Genomic DNA, 21,844 nt, shown 5'->3' with positions numbered 1-21,844 from the left:
CCTCGCCGGGATAAAGCACTCGGGAAGACGTCTGTCGGGCTTACGTCAGCCGGCTTCCTGATTGCATCCCGTCTGTCAGATTGCACTTCTTAGTTATTAATATTAATACCTACAACATATATAAAACATTTACAATACTGAGAATGGTTCTGTGAGGAGTTTTAATAACCTCAACCATTAATATAGATTATTTGGTTGAAAAATGTGAAACTAATTATATTTCATGTAATAATTAATTATTGTTATTGTATCAGACATACCTAACAAATATGATAGGGTGCTAGTTGGATTCAACAAGGCAGTGAAGATTTGATAAAAGGGATGAGTGATGCATCAGATCAATGACAACACAAAAATATACATAACATAAAATATAGTACTATCATTTATTGTAGAGCAATAGTTTTGAAACTAATGTTGCAAGTGTCATATTTTGCTAATCTAGAACCTTTTGATGCTGGAACATCAGCCTATATAATTGCTAAAACATTTTGAGCTGCATGATTTGGGCTCCTACACTCTTACATCAGCATTCTGCTTTGCTCTCAGTGATAGCAGAAGAGATAAGCAGAGAAACAGAATAGATAAATAAAAGAAATGGAAATTGCTAGGTTACTGCACACATGAGTCTGGCATTGGTAAGGGAATCAGAGTTTGGTGTGATTTACCTGATGCCAAATATGTGCCCCCTTATTTTAAATAAAACACATTTATGCTCTGATGCAGTTCACAGACTTGCTATTATTAGATTATAAAAAGCCTTTTGTACTGAGATTCTTCATTCACCCTCAGAACTTGGCCTATTTTTATTGACGCTGTTCAGCTATAAATGTACCCTGAAGAGATTCCACAGTTCAAAAAGCTTCACTTAGATTGAAACATAATTGTGGGGGTCCAATGCCAGCCACAGAAAGTATATTATACCAAATTTCGGTTCTAACACTCTGCTCACACCAGGTATTGTAGGTAAAAGTCTTTGAATTTCAAATCCTGTTGATTTCATGCATAAAATATGCATACAGAGGAAGATGCATATGGTGGGGGGAGTGTGGATCTGGCATGGATGAAAATCACCTACTCGAAAATATGAGATATGGTAAGAACTTACCCTTGTTATCTCTATTTCTACGAAGTCCATAGGGTTCCACAGGATACCTTGGGGTATAGGTGATGACGTCAGGCATCGGGCACCATAGAGTTAAGTTTTCAGCCTCTCAGGATGCACTAGGGTCCCCCTCCTATACCCCGCCCCCGAGCCAAGGCATCTCAGTTAAGTACCAAGCCATAGGCCGGAGGAGGAGAAGGAAGAGAGGGAAAAAAGATCTTGACACACACAAGAATCACATTCTCACCAGAGGGAGACGGAAAAACCGGTGACCAGAGTAAAGCCCAGCTGCAGCACAGGTTCGACAGGGCGGGAGTCCTGTGGAACCCTATGGACTTCGTAGAAATAGAGATAACAAGGGTAAGTTCTTACCATAGCTCATATTTTCTACTTCAGGGTCCATAGGTTATCCACAGAATACCTTGGGGATGTCCCAAAGCAGTATCCTTCAAGGGTGGGGACGCTCCTGTGCTGAAAGGAGAGTCCGCCGCCCGAAGGAAGCATCCTGAGAGGCAAAGGTGTCAAACGCGTAATACCTCACAAAGCTATGGACAGAGGACCACGTGGCAGTGGAATGAGCCCTCACAGAGGATGGAACCGGCAGGCCTTCATGAAGATAAGCTTCTGAAATGGCCATACGGATCCAAGCTGCCAAAGTTTGTTTGGAAGCAGGCCAACCCTTTTTACGGAAGCCATATAGGACAAACAAGGCGTCCGACTTCCGAAATGAAGAAGTGCGGTCAACATAAGTCCTTAAGGCCCGCACAACATCCAAAGTGGCCTCACCCACTGAAAGACCAGGTGAGTTAAAAGCCGGCACAACGATTTCTTCGTTAATATGAAACCGGGACACAACTTTGGGAAGAAATTCAGGACGAGTGCGCAGCACTGCCCTGTTCCCATGAAAAATCAAGAAAGGGGGTCTACAAGAGAGAGCCCCTAAATCAGAAACACGTCTGGCCGAAGCGATGGCCAGAAGGAAAACAGTCTTAGCTGTGAGCCATTTAAGATCCACTGAGCCCAGTGGTTCAAACGGCGGTCCCTGGAGAGCCCTCAGGACCACAGCCAAATCCCAAGGCGCCACACGTGGAACAAAAGACGGCTGAATTCGCAGAACACCTTGCATAAAGGTGCGCACATCAGGGATTGCAGCACTCCTACGTTGGAACCAGACAGACAGGGCAGAAACCTGCACCTTCAAAGAAGCAAGGCGAAGCCCATGGTCCAGTCCCGCTTGTAGGAAGGCTAGTACTCTAGACAGACGAAATTCCCGAGATGCATAACCTCTAGACCGACACCACTGGAAAAACGTATGCCACACACGATGGTATATTCTCGCGGAAGACGGTTTCCAAGCTCTGAGCATGGTTCGCACTACAGAGCTGGAAAAACCCCTGGACCTTAACATGGCCGTCTCAACAGCCACGCCATCAAAGACAGCCGAGTCAGGTCCGGGTGAAGACAGGGACCCTGTGACAGAAGGTCCGGTTGTAGCGGCAACGGCAGAGGACTGGCCACGGACAGACCCTGAAGGTCTGAGAACCAGTGCCGTCTGGGCCATGCGGGAGCTATCAACAGAAGCGTCCCTCCTTCCTGTTTGAATTTCCGGATTACCAGCGGAAGAAGGGAAAACAGAGGAAACAGATAAGTGAACCGGAATGTCCACCAGACGGACAGAGCATCCACCAGAGACGCCTTTTCGTCTCTTGTGCGAGACCCGTACACCGGCAACTTGTTGTGCCGGGACGCCATGAGGTCGATCTCTGGAAGACCCCACCTGTCCACCAGCAGTTGAAAGACGTCCGGGTGCAGGGACCATTCCCCCGGATGAACGTCCTGGCGACTGAGAAAGTCCGCCTCCCAGTTCAGCACTCCCGGGATGAATACTGCTGATATAGCCGGGAGATTGCGCTCCACCCATACCAGGATTCGGGACACTTCTACGAGAGTCACCCCACTTCGGGTTCCCCCCTGCCGATTTATGTAGGCCACGGTGGTAGCGTTGTCCGACTGGACCTGCACTGGGTGACCTTGGAGAACCCGATGTGCCTGCTGGAGAGCATTGAACACCGCGCGGAGCTCCAAAATGTTTATTTGAAGCTCTGCTTCTGCCTGAGTCCACCTGCCTTGGAACAAGTGTGGACCCGAGACTGCTCTCCAGCCCCGAAGACTGGCGTCCGTTGTCAACAGGACCCAATTCGCCACCCAGAACGGACGACCCTTGTTGAGATGGGTCATCTGCAACCACCAGGTTAAGGACAGGCGAACCTCCAGAGTGAGCACCATCGTCTGGGATTTTAGAGACTGAGGCAGCCCATTCCATTTGGACAGGATCAGGTGCTGCAGAGCTCTGGAGTGAAACTGGGCATATTCCACCATGTCGAATACCTACACCATGGAGCCCAGTAACCTCATCGCCGAATGCAGAGACACCCGGCGGCTCTGCAGACAACTGCGCACCCTCAACTGCAAGGCAGAGATCTTTTCCCCCGTCACAAAGATCCTTTGCTGTCCGGAGTCCAATAAGGCTCCGAGGTGCAGAATCCGCTGAGACGGGATCAGGGTGGACTTCTGCCAGTTTATTAACCAGCCGTGCCACTGCAGTACCGCAATGGTCAGGTCCAAGTGGCGTAGAAGGAGCTCTGGAGATCCTGCCACCAAGAGAAGGTCGTCCAAGTATGGTAACATGTGGACTCCCTGCAGCCGCAGGGAAGCCGCCATGACCGCCATCACCTTGGTGAAAACACGTGGTGCTGTCGCCAGGCCAAAAGGCAACGCCCGGAACTGAAAGTGGTCGTTGCGGATTGCAAACTTGAGGAACTGTTGATGGTGTAAAAGAATAGGGACATGCAGGCAAGCGTTCTGTATGTCCAACGACACCATGTAGTCCCCAGGTTCCAGCGCCAGAATGATGGACCGCAGGGTCTCCATCCGAAACTTCGGCACCCGCAAAGACTAGTTGAGAGCTTTGAGGTTGAGTATCGGACGATACGACCCTTTGGCTTTCTGCACCAAAAAGAGATTGGAATAGAAACCCTGGCCCCTCTGGGAGAATGGAACAGGCACTATAACTCCAGCCTGGAGCATAGTGTGCAAAACCTTCCGCAGTTCCAAGGCTTTGTTCCGGTCTGATGGCAGACCCGTGGTGAAGAATCGAGACGGGGGTCTGTGCCGGAAGGAGAGGGCGTAACCGTGAGAAACCACCTCGAGAACACAAGTGTCTGTCGTGGTGACTGACCAACACCGGGCGAACTGCAGCAGACGGCCTCCCACTTTGGGATCCCCCAAAGGGAGGCCCGGACCGTCAGGCCGCAGGATTGTCATCTGGCTTAGGGGCCCGGACGCCTGGTACTCCAGGCCTGCTTCCGGGGCTTGGCCGATTTTTTGGGGCCAGCCTGTCGGGGAAAGGATTGTGCTTTAGGCCTACCCTGGGCCCTATAAGGCCGAAAGGACGATGTACCTGAACCGGAAGGAACTGCAGCAGACGGCAGACATGCCGATTTGGCTGCCGCCAGTGTGGCTACAATTTTGTCCAGGTCCGGACCAAATAGAATTTCTCCGTTAAAAGGCAACGCTTCAAAGCCCTTTTTGGAATCAGCGTCCGCCTTCCAAGATCGCAACCATAAGGTGTGACGAGCAGCTACAGCTGCCGAAGAAATGCGAGACGCCAGGGTACTGATATCCAAGGCCACTTCGTTGATATAAGTGGCCGAATCCCGGATATTGCCGATCAACTCCGTCTGTTCAGCCAAACAGTCGGAATCGAAGGACGCCTCCAAAGTGTCAGCCCAGCGGTCCATAGCTCTGGCAACCCAGCAAATGGCCATAGCCGGCCTAGCTGCCCCCCCGCAAGGGAATAAACGGACTTTAGGCAGATCTCCACCTTGCGGTCCGTAGCATCCTTAAGGGAAGACATGGATGGCATGGGTAATGTGGCACTACGGACTAGGCGTGTTACATGAGAATCCACCTGTGGAGGGGATTCCCACTTAGAAAAATAATTATCCGCGAACGGATAAGCCACCGCCAAACGCCTCTGTGGCTGGTATCGTTTGCCAGGCTGTTTCCACGCCTCCTCTAAATGGTCCACCAACTGACCCGAAAGAGGAAACACTGTGGCGTCACCCTTAATATCCTTAAAAAAGGCATATTTAGATTTGGACACCGGAGGATCTTCGTCCTCAATCGCCAAAGCTGTGCGGACTGCCCGAATAAGTCCAGGAATATACACCTTGGACCTAGCGTCCGCCTCCTTAGTACGGAGAGGTTCTTGGTCGGAAAGATCCAGAATCTCCCCATTATCAGACGTCACTTCGTCATCCTCATAAGGAGCAGACAGAGACGCCACCGGCCTCTTATGTGGCCGCAACACAGACTCCCCTTGTAACACATCCGACAAGTGCTGTACAGAACTAGTCAGGGAATTAACCCACGCAGGCTCCTGAGAGACCTGGGGAGGGGAAATAGGGAGACTGTGGGGTACCATCAATTGCCTCGGGAAACCCTGCATGGGTGACGACACCACTGACTGCTGGGACAATCCCATCTGTGAGAACGCGGGCTGCGGAGCTAATTGGCCCACCAAGGTTGTATGCGCCTTAGCGAAACAAGCCCAGGGCGGCTCCTGTACCGGTGCTGTGACCGTAATTGGCTGCGCCAATAAAAAACACTGCCGGCATAGCCCCCTACCCTTCCCCTCCGCTATAGGTACTTTACAGGTAGTACACTGAAGCTGGAAAGGAAAGTCACTCTCAGACATGATGGTGGAAAGTATGTGACCCCTCTCACAATACTCGGTAGTATAGCGAGAGACCACCCTGCAGCACCGCACCGCAAGGGCTTTAGCAGAAAGAACAGGGACAGTGATAAGGCTGACAGTAAGAAATCAAAAGTACAGGCAGCAGTGCTAGCACAGTCACATACAATGCACAGAAAAATAAATCCTGCACTATCAGCGCTGATACTCAACTACACAGACACAGAGTCTGGTAGGACACAGTGCTGCATACACAGATCTGACCAAGCGGAGGAGAGGTACGCGGGGGGACCCAGACCACGATGCTTCCGATCTTAGGCTTCCAGCAGCGTTCACCATGCTTTCTGAAGATGGCCACCGAGGAGCATAGAGGAGGCTGGCCTGGGGGAGGAGCGCTGCCACAGGGCCAGTCGGCGTGTGCAGAGAGGGCTGTGTACAGCGGGGGAGGCGCCGGCTGTGACAGGGAAGGCACGCTCCCCTGGCATGCATTTAACACCTGGGACGCCGCAGCGCTACCGCTCTGCCGCGGTCCGCTGTCCCAGGGGGGTAGTGGAAGCGCAGGTTAATACTTGGCTCCACGCTGCAGCCAGTCCCCAGGGAGCCCCCTGCCTGGGGACTTTTGGACCATGTTCAGCAGGGTCCCACCGCGGGACCCTTGCTGCTTACCTTTGTCCCCCTTGGATCCGGCCATGGTCCAAAACATCTGGGGTCACCGCTAGCTGTGACCCCAGATGCTTACGAGCATCCCCGGATCGGTACTGGCGTTCTGGTACCGGCGGGGGTGTAGGGAAGACAGCATGGACGTCAGTACTGACTGTCCATGCTGTACTTCCAGATGTGCAGCCACAGCTGCAATGAAGAAAACTTCAGGGGCTCTTCTAAGCCCACCTCTAGCAGGTGCATCCGACTCCGGCCGGGCACCACACGAAACTGAGATGCCTTGGCTCGGGGGCGGGGTATAGGAGGGGGACCCTAGTGCATCCTGGGAGGCTGAAAGCTTAACTCTATGGTGCCCGATGCCTGTCATCACCTATACCCCAAGGTATCCTGTGGATACCCTATGGACCCTGAAGTAGAAAGGGAGATTAGTTAAACAGACTTATGTATACATCTGAACCGACCATTTATTCTGAAGAACAAACCAGCTGAAGTGGAAACATAAAGCACACACAATGGGGGTGCACTGGCCTATGTATAAACCATTTGTTGTCAATAACAAGTGGTGGCTTCCGAAAGCTGCTACATCCTGGTGTGTTTTAGGGGTCTATTCATCATTACATAATTATCACTAGTGATAATGTTGTAAACTCACTGCGAGTTTAAAAATATTTTGGAGGCATTCATCATTCCTCACTAAAAAATGTATCGCTTCCGAAAAGCTGCTCTTTTTGCGGAGTCATCTTTTATGAATTGTGGTACATTTCCCCCTACAGATCCCTCAGCTGCACAAGTTGCCATCTAAATGGCAGCACATTTGGGTGCTGTACGCCATCTCAGGGTGGCGTACAGTATCACTCACTAGTTCCGAAAAAAAAGCTTTTTCAAAACTTGATGAATTACATAAGTTCTACATCTCCATACTAAAGTATAGTCAGTGATATCCCCTGCGTTACTCTGTTAATGAATGGCCCTGAACCGTAATTTTTACAAAAGTAGGAGAAAATGTTCATTTTCACCCACTTGTGTAGAAATTAAGTCATGATGAATAGACCCCTAAGTCTGAAATTTAAAAGGGCAATGCTTTTAATAACAAAACACTGGGGGGGCTATTTATCAAACGATAAATGGCCCAGTAACTATGCAGAAACTAGCGTTTCCGCATATTTAGGTTACCGGGCCATTCATCATCAGGGGTTTAAAAAGGACCACCTGATATTCAGCAAACTCCGAAAACTGAAAGTTTTCTGAGTTTGCCCAAGAGAACAAGCGACGTCTTCAGATGGCGCTTGTTCTCGGATCCCCGCTCCTTCCTATGGGAAAGAGTACTTAATTATCCCTTGCAGCAAGATGATTACTTAATCATCGGGGGTGATATGTGTTTCATAAGAAAGAGGTAAACATAAAAGGGCAACCTTACAGTACAAGAAGTTTGAAAGCAAACAGATTAATAAATATTCAGTTCATTTGTCTACTAAATAAGGACCCTACCCGAATGTAGGCGTCCTGGTGATGCTTAGCAAAGTACAGCATGTTGTCAAGTGCCAGCATTCCTGGTGGGGTGTGGGTAAAATCCAGCGCTGGATTCACGTTGTTCTGCAAATAAGAGTTTAGAGATGTGAAACAATCATGGAACATGTAGTAAACTACACCGTCAAATATTTAGATACAGTGTGTAAGAAAATCCTGAATGCACATTGTTGATTCTCAGCTCTCTTATCTAATTGCTGCTAAGACAGAAAACCATAAGTTATAGCTGCCACATCTTTTATAAATAAAGTTTCCAACTGCATTTTATGTGATGTATTTGTGAGCAATGGGTGAATACCCTATAAGAGAATAGTATCAGTAGTAGATAAAGGCGAAGCACATATCTATATATATATCTATATATCTATATATCTATATATATATATATATATATATACACACATACATAATAATTGTGTAAGATGTGTCCTGTCTCAGCTGCCAGGAGTGGGGTAAGTATGAGAGCAGGTCAAAGCAACAAAGGGGTGGGACTGAGCAGTGGGAGAGTTGGGATAAATGTTTTGTTGCAGTGGGAGGGTTGGGATAAATGTTTTTTTGCGGTGGGAGGGTTGGGATAAATGTTTTGTTGCGGTGTTATCATTAGGGTAGCACAATAAAGGTAATAGATCATTGCAGTTTACTCTATCCATTTCACATTGTACAGAGCCATATTTTTCCTATCTGCAACTTTTTTTGCACTAAACTCTCCCTACCAACATTCTGGTTGTTTGATCAAGATACAGACAGCTCTGGATAGGGGAAGTTTTATTTGGTCCCCCTTTATACTGTATATTTACACTACCATTCAAAAGTTTGGGGTCACTTAGAAATGTCCTTATTTTTTAAAGAAAAGCACTGTTTTTTTCAATGAAGATAACATTAAATTAATCAGAAATACACACTATACATTGTTAATGTGGTAAATGACTATATTAGCTGCAAACATCTGGTTTTTAAAGGAATATCTACATAGGTGTATAGAGGCCCATTTCCAGCAACCATCACTCCAGTGTTCTAATGGTACATTGTGTTTGCTAAGCGCATTAGAAGACTAATGGATGATTATAAAAACCCTTGTGCAATTATGTTAGCACAGCTGAAAATGGGTTTGCTCATTAGAGAAGCTATAAAACTGGCCTTTCTTTGAGCTAGTAGAGTATCTGAAGCATCACATTTGTGGGTTCGATTATACTCTCCAAATGGCCAGAAATAGAAAACTTTCATGTGAAACTCGACAGTCTATTCTTGTTCTTAAAAATGAAGGCTATTCCATGCGAGAAATTGCCAAGAAACTGAACATTTCCTACAATGGTGTGTACTACTCCCTTCAGAGAACAGCCAAACAGGCTCTAACCAGAGTAGAAAGAGAATTGGGAGGCCCCGGTGCACAACTGTGCAAGAAGACAAGACAACTGTGCAAGAAGACAAGTCTCTAGTTTGAGAAATAGACGCCTCACAAGTCCTCAACTGGCAGCTTCATTAAATGGTACCCGCAAAAACGCCAGTGTCTACACAGTGAAGAGGCGACTCCAGGATGATGGCATTCTAGGCAGATTGGCAAAGAAAAAGCCATATCTGAGACTGGCCAATAAAAGGAAAAGATTAATATGGGCAAAAGAACACAGACATTGGACAGAGGAAGATTGGAAAAAAGTGTTGTGTGACAGACGAATCGAAGTTTGAGGTGTTTGGATCACACAGAAGAACATTTGTGAGACGCAGAACAAGCGAAAAGATGCTGGAAGAGTGCCTGACGCCATCTGTCAAGCATGGTGGAGGTAATGTGATGGTCTGGAGCTGCTTTGGTGCTGGTAAAGTGGGAGATTTGTACAAGGTAAAAGGGATTTTGACTAAGGAAGGCTATCACTCCATTTTGCAACGCCATGCCATACCCTGTGGACAGCGCTTGATTGGAGCCAATTTCCTCCTCCAACAGGACAATGACCCAAAGCACACCTCCAAATTATGCAAGAACTATTTAGGGAAGAAACAGGCAGCTGGTATTCTGTCTGTAATGGAGTGGCCAGCGCAGTCACCAGATCTCAACCCCATTGAGCTGTTGTGGGAGCAGCTTGACCGTATGATATGCAAGAAGTGCCCATCAAGCCAATCTAATTTGTGGGAGGTGCTTCAGGAAGCGTAGGGTGAAATTTCTTCAGATTACCTCAACAAATTAACAGCTAGACTGCCAAAGGTCTGCAATGCTGTAATTGCTGCAAAAGGAGCAGTCTTTGACAAAAGCAAATTTTGAAAGACAAAATTATTATTTCAAATAAAAATAATTATTTCTAACCTTGCCAATGTCTTAACTATATACTATTCATTTTGCAACTCATTTGACAAATAAAAGTCAGTGTACATGTAAAACACAAAATTGTCTGGGTGACCCCAAACTTTTGAACGGTAGTGTATGTCACTGTATGAATGTAAAAATTAAATCATCTGTTTTTCTAAAGTATTTTTAAACTCTCAGCGGAGAATCTGGTCACAGTGACCTTCTTAATGCAAACTGTCCCTTACTGTGAATGTAAGTGTGTCTAGTTGTAGCTGCACAAAAGTTCAAATAACTGCAACACAGACCACAGCCAGCAGAACAGAAGTCACAGAAAACTACATATGATCAGAAAAGACGGTCACTAGCTACAGAAAGTCGCTCTATCCAAAAGCAACAAAGCTGTGGAAGAAAAGAAATTGAAGTAATAAAAAATGTTTGAATAAAAATACATCTAGCGCAGGGGATGGCAACCCCCGGAACTTGTGGAGGAGTCTGATGGCATAAAAGGGAACTGTGGAGTCTGAGGGCATAACAGACAGGGCATGTGTAGGGGTTTGGTGAATTATAAATGGCATACTGTATAAGGCATGTGGAGGAGTACGATGGAATATAAGTAAAGAACAGGCACACTGAGCTTAACTTGATTTTATCTGACACATTGATAGCAAAAATGTGCCTATCCCTTATCTACAGCCTACAGTATTATTATAGATAGTTCTAGTACTACTGTAAATTAAATTATCTGTGGTAAGAGATTTCTTGGACAACAGTGAGTCAAAGAACAAAATTACAATAAATTAATCTTTAGCAAAAATACAAAGGATGTAATTTCCAATGTGCATAACGAATTGCTTTGGTTTTACACCAGTGTGCAAGGATGGCCCACACCTACATAATGGGCATTGGGGAGACCTCTGCAAACTGGAAGTAGGCCTGGAGTAATGGAGAGGCAGAGAATACGGAATAATCATACTGCACAAAGTGTAAACTTCACATCAATGTCCACCCTTCTGCCACTTTATAATTATTTATTTTTATGAAATAATACTTTTTTTATCTCATAAAATCCTGTTCATTTAGCCTTATTTATGGCTTAATCACAAGGGGACATTGATTATTATTATTATGATCATTTATTTATATGGTGCCACAAGTGTTCCGCAGCGCCTTACAAAGTACATAGACAAATAAGTAACCAGTGACTTACAATACAATACAGGACATGGATAATAAACATTATTATTATTATTACCAGTTATTTATATATTATATACACATATTCCGCAGCGCTTTACAGAGAATATCTTACCATTCACATCTGTCCCTGCCCCAGTGGAGCTTACAATCTATATTCCCTACCACATACACACACACACACACACTATGGTCAATTTTCTGTGGGGAGCCAATTAACCTAGCAGTATATTTTTGGAGTGTGGGAGGAAACCAGAGTACTCGGAGGAAACCCATGCAAGCACAGGGAGAATATAAAAACTCCACACAGTTAGGGCCGTAGTGGGAATCGAACCTATGACCTTAGATCTGTGAGGCAGTAACGCTAACCATTACACCGTCTGTGCTGCCCACACATTGCTTTACGCCCACATAAGCAGCCAAGTGTTAGTTGCCCTAGTGGGGAGTAAGAGATAAATTAAATTACAGTAGAGAGAAGCACAAGAGGGTAGAGGGCCCTGCTCGAAAGAGCTTACATACTTTAAGGCAGGGGAAAGACAAACACGAGTGACACAGAATGAGGTAGGTGGGGAGAAAGGAAGATGTAGCAGCAAGTTAGGATGAGAGCTGGAAGGCATTAATGAAGTAGTGGGTCTTAAGAGCTCATTTGAAAGATTGTAGAGAGGTGCAGTCTCTGATGGGGAGAGGGAGAGAGTTCCAAAGGTGGGGAGCAGCACGGGCAAAATCTTGGAGGCGGGAGTGGGAAGAAGTAATCAATTGGCATGAAAGGCGGCATGTATTAAGTGAAGGAAGAGGGCGGACAGAAGAGTGAAGGGAGATGAGATCAGAGATGTAAATGGGAGAGGAATGGGTGAGGGCTTTTGTAAGTGAGTGTGAGAACCTTGAAATGGGTTCTGAAAGGGAAATGGAGCCAGTGGAGGGCTTGCAAAAGAGGGGAGGCAGATGTAGAGCGTTTGGAGAGGAAGATGAGCCGAGCAGCAGTATTGAGCACAGACTGGAGAGGAGAGAGATGGGATTTGGAGAGGCCAGCTAGGAGAAGGTTACAGTAGTCCAATCTGGACATGACCAGTGAATGTACAAGGGTTTTGGTAGCATCCTGGGTGAGAATCCTGGGTTTGATTTATCAAACCATCTAAAGAGGATAAGTGAAAGTGTTGTCCATAGTAACCAATCAGCTTCTAGCTATCATTTTATAGACTGTCTAGATAATTGACAGCCAGAATCTGAGGTTTTCGTTTATTTCTTTTTGCATTAGTGCTTCTACAGAGATGTCCCCATACAGCTATCCTCAAATCGCACTAGATAGCCCCATTTAGTGTGCCACGGACTTGGGGCCTCAGTGATGGGCCCTAATACGATGTTCACGCAGATCGAGCAAGTGCTTGCCATGCGTATAAGCCACACTGTGTGTGCACAGCGTTCACACTGCGATTACCGATACACAGACGATCCCATCGCAAAGTGACTGACAGGTTGTCAGCGTTTGGGGGTGGTAATGGGGGTTGGTCAGACAAACGCAGGCATGTTTGACCATTTAAATGCTGTGGGCGTGCATGGAATTAGCCTTTGCGATCTCCTACACAGCATAAAAGCCCGCTGCATGTCAGGAGAGCTTCCAAGTTGGTCAGACCATACGCAAGGGCAAGATGGCTGCTTTATGTGCATCGGTGTTACTGATATTTACGCTGGAAAGTGATGTCATACGCAGGTAAGAAGGCAGCAGTGGGCGTCCTCATGCTAGGGTGATCTTTCGAGCCATCTGCATTATTTTGCAGCTGCATTCTGTATAAAATCGCAGCTGCATAGCGTCCAACTCCGAATAAGACTCTTTGTGACTTATGGAGCATACACACGGTCAGATTTGTCAGATGAACGATTTCATGAACGATATGACCAACGACTTGAACTATGAACGATTTTTGACTGCATTAAAATGAATGGAATCATCCAACTCTGACTGCAAACACATCAGATGTCAGATATCATTATCAGACCACCGGGAATGCTGCATCGTTCATCATTCAGACATGTCAGATTTTCCTTCAGATATGAACATTTGAACGATTTTTAAAATCGTTATCGTGCAGATCTGAAGAAAAATCTGACCGTGTGTATGCACCATTAGGCATGAGAAGTTTCCTGCCAGTGTCTTTTTCACTAAATATGCATCTTATCCGCATCACTAAAGTAACAAAAGCGTAATGCAGAGATACCCTGAACACTGACTCTGGCACTTCATGTAGCTTCTGTGTGTGACTAATCTGGGTAAAAAGGTAAAAGCTGGAGGTCTGATAAGAGTGACCCACACTATTAATGGCACCATGGTGAAAAATACTTCCTAAAAATTATAGCCCTGACCTTCCAAGTTGGTGCAAAATGCAAACTCTTCTGCAAAGCAAGGGAGGCAACTGTACTTTTATCCTTCTCATTATCACATCTCAATAATCTTCCCTAAAATAAAATGTTTTTAAATCGCAATACAAAATTCTGTATCGGTCAGGAACGCCCTCACTTCTCCCACCTCGTTCTGTTAGTCGGTGAAAACGTCTACACAAAAGTCGCTGACAATGCACTTTGGTGGATATCTAGGCACATCCAAGCAATTCAAGCTAATGACACCAGAGCTTTGCTCACTGCACGTTAATGGTGGCTGGGCACTAAGCAAATGGCTTAGTATTAATCAACATGTTAGGAGTCCGTGATGGTCATGGGAGCGATTTTTAAACTGTATTAACTTCTAGTAATACAAGACAAAATGATGTAGGAGTGTAGCTACACTGTAAACTTACATTAACTGAATAACTACAAGTTTTGGGTCTAATTCAGAGATGTACAGAACTTTCATGTTCACATACATCTCCAGTGGTTTGACATCTGCGCAAAAGTCGCACTGCGCATGTGCAGATCTCATCCTGCAACGTCCCTCGTAGTGCCTTGGACGCCGCAGTCTGATTGATAGGCTGCAGGCATTCAGGTGTGTAGCTGGTGTCGAAGCTGGATAATTGACTGAGACAAGACCAGTTTAAAATTGTATGGCAGCGACGCCATCTTGCGACTGGCCGCAAGACGCCATTTTAGAAAATTAGATCGCAAGACGCCATTTTGTGAATGGCCGCCTAAGTGCCATTTTAGATAAACTTACAATTTAGTACAAGTGGCGATACTACTATTAACAACATGCGATTGCATCTTTCACCATTTCTCATACACACATTAATACGCACAATTGCGCTGTTTACTAGTCGCATATTAGAGAATGCATAAGACTTTGTATGAAATCGCTGTTTTATTAGCTTTATGCGCACGCATCTGCCCCAAGTTAACTAGCGTCCTTATATCAAACTCCACATACTCACACATTACATATTCACACATAAGGTTTAATAAGCTTTAAAGTATAAGATTTAAGTTGATTCAGTTAGTATAAATGCTGTGAAATAAAGATATTTGATAACTAGGGTTTTATACATGCTAAGAAAGCAGTATTTGGTTTCATACTGATGCGTACTCTTTCAACAGAATTCCTCTACTATCGGTGTGGAGATCGCATCATGCATTTTCAACTTATGGACCGCAGAGACTTCAAGCAACAAAATGTATAACTGTTAGGATTTTGCAAGGGGGCGGGAGGGCAGAGACCCCCAGTTGTTAGAGGCTGGGTGAGTCTATTTGAACCAGCCTGTTAAACTCTCTGTAACAGATGATTCCTCCCTGGGAACCAATGACATCAGCAACAAACTTCTCTATTGTCCGATCTATTCTGGAGGGTATAAATATGTGTGCTCAAACACTGGGATTTTAGTCTTCTTGCTGAATGCAGAATGACGACGGGGTTTCTTGCTGATGCCTATCATCTGTTCCGGAAGCGCTGCGTATGTATACTGTACTTGGGGTCTGTATAATTCCTTTGCATCTAATTGTGTCTGGATCAATAGCGTGTAACTGACTGTACTTTTTACTTGAATAATACTTTGTGCTTCGGAACCACACGTTCCAAGTCTGGAGTCTTTTATTTACTGTATGACTGCATATGCAAATTAGGATCATCCTTAGAGGTTTATAGGTAGGATTTTAGCAGGTACAGGCAGGGGTATATAGAGGTTCTGATCCAGTATCGTTAGTTGGGGGCTCGTAGTAGTGAGGTCACTTACCTACTCACACGGCACATACGGGCTATCGATATCTCAGCAAAGGGTGGAGTAGCCACATGCAGGGTTTTCCTGTAACTGCTTTGTGCTAAAAAATCGCTATCCGTTTTCGTGTGAGCAAAGGAAGCTGACTAGAATCCAGGGACAAGAAAGGAAAAAGTCTGTTTTCCTTTGTTGATAGAACCTAACGTTTAAAGGGGTGCCGCAGTATTGAGTACGCAGTTGAGTCGCAGTTTTGCACACAGTAAAGACGCACTTTGCGTACGCAGCTAAAAAGTCATTATACGGTTGTGTGGTACTCGCATTATTGTGTATGCGGCTGATCGCACAATAGCGTATACTTACTTCCGGTTCTGCTGCCACGTGTTTAAACAAAGCCGTTGAGGTCTACCTTTTTCAATTGTTATCAATATCTGGGTTAACGTTTGTTTTTCTGCGCAGGAAAAAGTGTGTAACAGTGAATATTTGTTGGACAAAGTTAAGGGTATCGTATGATCCTTAAGGGCTAGGTGCAAGGGTTAGTCTAGCCGCTCGGTAAGTAGCTTTACCGTTCTATACACAGTAGCAGGTGTATATGTTGTCTTTGTTGTAGAGAGGTGCATGGAAGTGGCCGACATATAAACTTCCATAGGTGTGGAAGTTGCCTTAGTAAATCTTATCCTGGTGTGGAAGTTGCCTTTTTCAAATCTTATCCAGGTGTGTGGGCGCAGCCGACTTAAATCGTCCACAGGTAAGAGAAAGTATCTTGATTGTCTTTCACCAGTTTAAATCTTTATTGAAAAGCGTAGGATATTGTGTCAGAATGGGAGCCATGCAAACAGTAGAAATGTTAGACAATGATGTGCTGCTAATGGAGGCGCCGATCGGATCGGCCCGTCGTATTATGCATACTAAGTACGGTACTTATGCAATAAGGTATTGTGATGTATGGTTTAAAGTGACGATGTAGTGTCTTAGACCGTTTCCCAGAATTGGTAGTTATGATAAGGATGTATTAGATAATATATATAGAGTTGGTGTTCGCGCTCTGGGGTCTGATGATGTTCTATAATCTACAATCCTAGTGTATTAGTTGAGATGTAAGGACCTAAATAAGTGAAAATAATGATAGGGTCTAGTGTATATATTATGTTTTAGTGGACCAATCGTCCGAGTCCTGCTTGTGCAGTCCTGGTGTAAACCACCTGTATAATACTGTAGGATGGTTGTTCTTAGAGCATTATTTTCAGTGACATAAACTGGTTTGCTATAACTTTTGGCAGTGTGTTCATCTGTATGTATATCACAGATCAGAATGATGGTATTAAAAGTTAATGGTACACTGTTCGTAATAAGGATGTGTTGCAGATGTATTCTCCCCTCTCCAATGGTCTCTGTACCAGGAAACTGCCACTCCACCTCAAGGATTCACAAAACAAACCAGACAAACCACAGTATCAGGTGTTGATAGGTACCTTGGTGCAAAAGATAGGTAGCATAAGGAACTTACCCAGCTCTCAGCATGCTCCCGCAGGTCCACCAATGGCACTTCCTTGTATGGCTGTTGAGTGTGGGTGTAAAGGGGCAGGGGACACAAGGTCCTACTTTTGTCTGGACAGAACACTATACCTATATGGAAAGGTTAAATACATTTATTCCTCTGTGCCCATGCCTGGTTGCGGCCATAAGGGTCTCAGAGTAGGAAATAAAGGGTACAGAAGCAGATCAGTATGACATGCAATCTGACGATTAAAATATGTAAAGTCAAGTCTCTGTGAAAATAAGGTCCCAACGCGTTTCATCCCATGTGGGGACTTTTTCAAGGGTAGGTGAATTGTTGTTCCCAACACAACACATCCTTATTACGAACAGTGTACCATTAACTTTTAATACCATCATTCTGATCTGTGATATACATACAGATGAACACACAGCCAAAAGTTATAGCAAACCAGTTTATGTCACTGAAAATAATGCTCTAAGAACAACCATCCTACAGTATTATACAGGTGGTTTACACCAGGACTGCACAAGCAGGACTCGGACGATTGGTCCACTAAAACATAATATATACACTAGACCCTATCATTATTTTCACTTATTTAGCTCCTTACATCTCAACTAATACACTAGGATTGTAGATTATAGATCATCATCAGACCCCAGAGCGCGGACACCAACTCTATATATATTGCCTACTATTTAGGAAGGTGGGGATACCTTCCAGGTGTTCAGCAGCTAATACTCATTAGCACAAAACCTTGTATCTATCTTCAATCTGTATTTAATCCCTTAAGGTTTGCAGCTTAGAGAATACTAGCACCCAATTCATATGGGTATTCTAGACTCAAGAGAAACACGTCTAGATAGGGCCGACATTATATTAACGGAACTTAATAATCAGAATGTTGCAGTCCCTTCCAACAATATATTTTGCCAAACATTTATTAAATTAGAAAAACTATTAGAAAAAGAAATTAAATTGTGGTGGGACAAAAGAACCATACAATGGTACATTGCCGAAAACATCATACCAAAAGGTTTGAGGATTAAAAAGAAATCTACACATAATAAACATAACACCAATTTCATCAAACAATGGGATAACACACTACATGAATGTTCCATACAATTGATGAAGCTTATTGTTAAAGAAAGAGAATTTGAGTTAGAAGGGTTAGCCAGTGAAATCTGTACTCTTGACGCCATCTTAGAACCACACAAGGACGATACAGAAAATAAGACATTGGAGCAATTGATAAAACAAAAATTGGATAGAGAGGAAGATTCCATCATTAAGACTAAGAAATCAAAAATTCTAAGGGACAAGTTTGGTATCAAATGCCCTAATAAGGAGAAAGTGGGAAAAAGAACAAAAACCCCCCAAAGAACTAATATAAAGAAAGAGAAACAAAATAACGAGAAGGTGCAAACACAGCTAGCATCATTAAGAATATCGACCACCCCCAAACAGATACCAATATACCAAAAACTAAACCTCACCTATCAACAATTTATGACCCGTGTGCATACCAAACCAACAGGTAATGAGGGAGCATTAGATTTGTTGGATCTCAGTACCCACAATGATGAAGAGGCAGATGAATTTAAAATTTATTCCATCAAGGATCTGAGCCCTTCTACAGACCACTACACTAATATCGTGAGACAGTCATTTGAGAGGGGTTGGAGGGACTCCCTAGATAGAAGAGACTTACCTATGGAAGAGTCCAGCCACAAAGTGCCCCCTCAAAGCAATATTGACACCACAGAATCCCTAATCACTGCAGTACAAGAGGATTTAACATCAGCAAAAAAATGGGGGGACCATTTTTTAGAATTGGGTACCCAGATACCAATATCCAAAAACAGAATACAAACAGCGCAAAAAAGAAAACAACAAAAAAAACAAGAAAGATCAGGAGCCAGCCTAGATAAACAACAACCTATAGGAATATTCAATTTAAGCAGCAAGACTTTGACGCAACCTCAAATCTCAGTACTGAACAAGGGCCTTAAATTTGCGCCAGACAACAAATTAGATACATTTTCTGTATATAAAGACCTCAAAAACTTCACGAGGAAACTCAGTCTTAAGAAGTATTTTATGGATAAAAAATTAGAGACACTATCCCACAACAATGTAGATGAATACAAACACACAACTTTGAACCCCCAATCCCAATTTAATCCCACGTATTTAAAAGGGCACTATATAAACATTTGAAAAAGCTGTGATGAATGACATAGAAAAAATTAAAACAGAACAGATACACCTCAAGACCAATCTGACTAAAGCAGAAAGAACAGCACTTAATAGTCTAAAAAAAGATACCAGTTTAGTCATCAAACCTGCGGACAAGGGGGGAGGGATTGTGGTGCTCGATAAGGATGACTACATAAAGGAGGCAACTAGAATTCTGGGGGACACCAACACATACATTAAATTGAGGGGAGATCCAACCAAACAGTATTATGCAGAACTGCAAAAATTACTACAAGAAGGTTTGAGCAAAGGGATTCTCAAGAAACATGAATTTGATTTTTTGAACACAGCACATCCTGTAATTCCGGTATTCTATTATCTCCAGAAATTACATAAAAATCCAATACAACCACCAGGTAGGCCCATTACATCTGGGATTAATTCATTAACAGCAACACTCTCTCAATATATAGACCATTACTTGCAAATTCATGTTAAAAAACAGAGATCATATCTGAGGGACACCACCCAAGTACTGAACATATTACAGAATACCAACTGGAACTGTGATTGCTGGCTGGCAACAAGCGATGTAACATCGCTCTACACCATAATAGATCATACCAAAGGTCTTTCAAGTATCAAGTATTTTTTGGATCAGGACCCTGAAATAGGAACTACACAGTCGAGATTCATACTCCAAGGAATACAGTTCATCCTTACCCACAATTACATGTGGTTTCAGGATGATTTTTACTTACAACAGTGCGGCACAGCCATGGGGACCAAGTTTGCCCCAAGCTATGCTAATCTCTTTATGAGTCATTGGGAGGACGATAACATCTGGTCCTCCAATGAGCTTGGGGCAAACTTGGTCCTCTGGAGACGTTACATAGATGACGTGCTCTTTATATGGCAAGGTGATGATACATCATTACAAACCTTTCTGGAACACATAAATGCCAATGACTGCAATTTGGTGTTCACCACACAGTATAGCAAAGAACGATTGCAATTCTTAGATCTTGATATTTTTATTCAGGACAAACAGATACACACGAAAACACACTACAAAAAAGTAGACGTAAATAGCTACATTAGAGCTGACAGCAACCATCACCCTAGTTGGCTGAATAGTGTACCCCTCAGCCAGTTCACACGAGTTAGGAGAAAAACTGCTCTAATGTAGAGGAATTTGTTGAACAAGGGAATGACCTAAAAAAACTCTTCAAAGACAAAAATTATGATATGGACAAGGTAGAGAAGGCATTTAATCAATCACTTGAAAATCCCCGAGCTCCCCTCTTGGAATATAAGGACAAAACAGCACAAAAGACGACTGACAAAGTCTTTTTTGTAATGAACTACACAAAATCAGCCAGTCAGGTCAGGAAGATCTTAAATAAACACTAGCCTTTACTTCATATGGATGAGAGGCTGCACACTATTTTAACGACACGACCAGATCTGGTCTTTTAGAAGGCACCAGACCTGGGGAAAAAATTAGTGGTGAACCATATAAAAAGCAAGCAATTGCACAAACAATCCACTTTAGATAAACAAATAGTGAAATCAGGTTTTTACCACTGCGGGCGATCTAAGGCGATACAATAGTACTGCACCAACAGAACAACTGACCGCTCTAAATACTGGGAAAGTGTATAAAATTAGGAGCATGATTACATGTGACAGTCGTAACATCATCTATGTCCTACAATACTCTTGTAAACTTCAATATGTAGGGAGAACAACCAGACCCCTAAAAGTAAGGATAAATGAGCATATTAACAACATTAATAAGGCCTTTGTGGGGCATAGTGTATCAGACCATTTTAGTATACATAATGGGAAATCAGATGGCCTTAAATTCATTGGGATAGAATCAGTAGAACCCAACTGGAGAGGGGGGTATCACTCAAGTAGGATCGACAGAATAGAAAGCCGGTGGATCTTTGAGATGAAGACCCTCCAACCGGAAGGTCTGAACATAGACCCGTTAGAATGGGTTGTGATTCTGTTTCCCATAGACACCATTCAGGCGGTACCAGTGCCAGGTTTCTTTGGGCGATGGTATCATAACATAAAGAACATGGACACTGACTAGAAGAGGCATTTTATAACACCCAATATAGCTCTTGATACAATATGATGACCACATTGCAAAGACTTCAATTAAAAATAAGATAAAACAGATTAACAGGAAACAGAAAATCAATGACTTAAGTAGCAAAAAGAAGAATGTGTTGAACAGCATTATAGTCACTAGATATTAAATCCCAGCTACATCATATTGTACTTACAGTCAAGACTATGCATTATTTCAAACACACTGCCAAAATACATTAAATAAAATTAAAATACATTAAATACAATTCTGGAGATGTACTAGTTCACATTATGACCAAGGACTTTAGCAGCAATTCTGTCAAGAATTCACTGACAAAAGAACGAAAGAAAAAAAACGAGTGACAAAGTGATTATTAATACAACAGAA

At 43.8% G+C, this 21,844-nt stretch overlaps 1 protein-coding gene across 7 annotated transcripts in view; it reads right to left on the bottom strand.

Annotated features, from left to right (window-relative positions):
* Positions 1–21,844, bottom strand: part of ELMO1 (engulfment and cell motility 1) — a 487,164-nt gene that overhangs the window by 246,106 nt on the left and 219,214 nt on the right. For all 7 annotated transcript variants that reach the window (XM_088476019.1, XM_088476020.1, XM_088476017.1 and 4 more), the window contains one exon: positions 8,010–8,114. In XM_088476019.1, coding sequence (XP_088332145.1) covers positions 8,010–8,114 — 105 coding nt within the window. The remainder of the gene's footprint in view (positions 1–8,009; positions 8,115–21,844) is intronic.

This window comes from Taudactylus pleione, unplaced genomic scaffold (genome assembly GCF_031769625.1).
Source record: "Taudactylus pleione unplaced genomic scaffold, aTauple2 ptg000181l, whole genome shotgun sequence".
Taxonomy (NCBI): domain Eukaryota; kingdom Metazoa; phylum Chordata; class Amphibia; order Anura; family Myobatrachidae; genus Taudactylus; species Taudactylus pleione.
The sequence above is the reverse complement of the archived record's forward strand: the minus strand, read 5'-3'. Positions and strand labels throughout refer to the sequence as shown.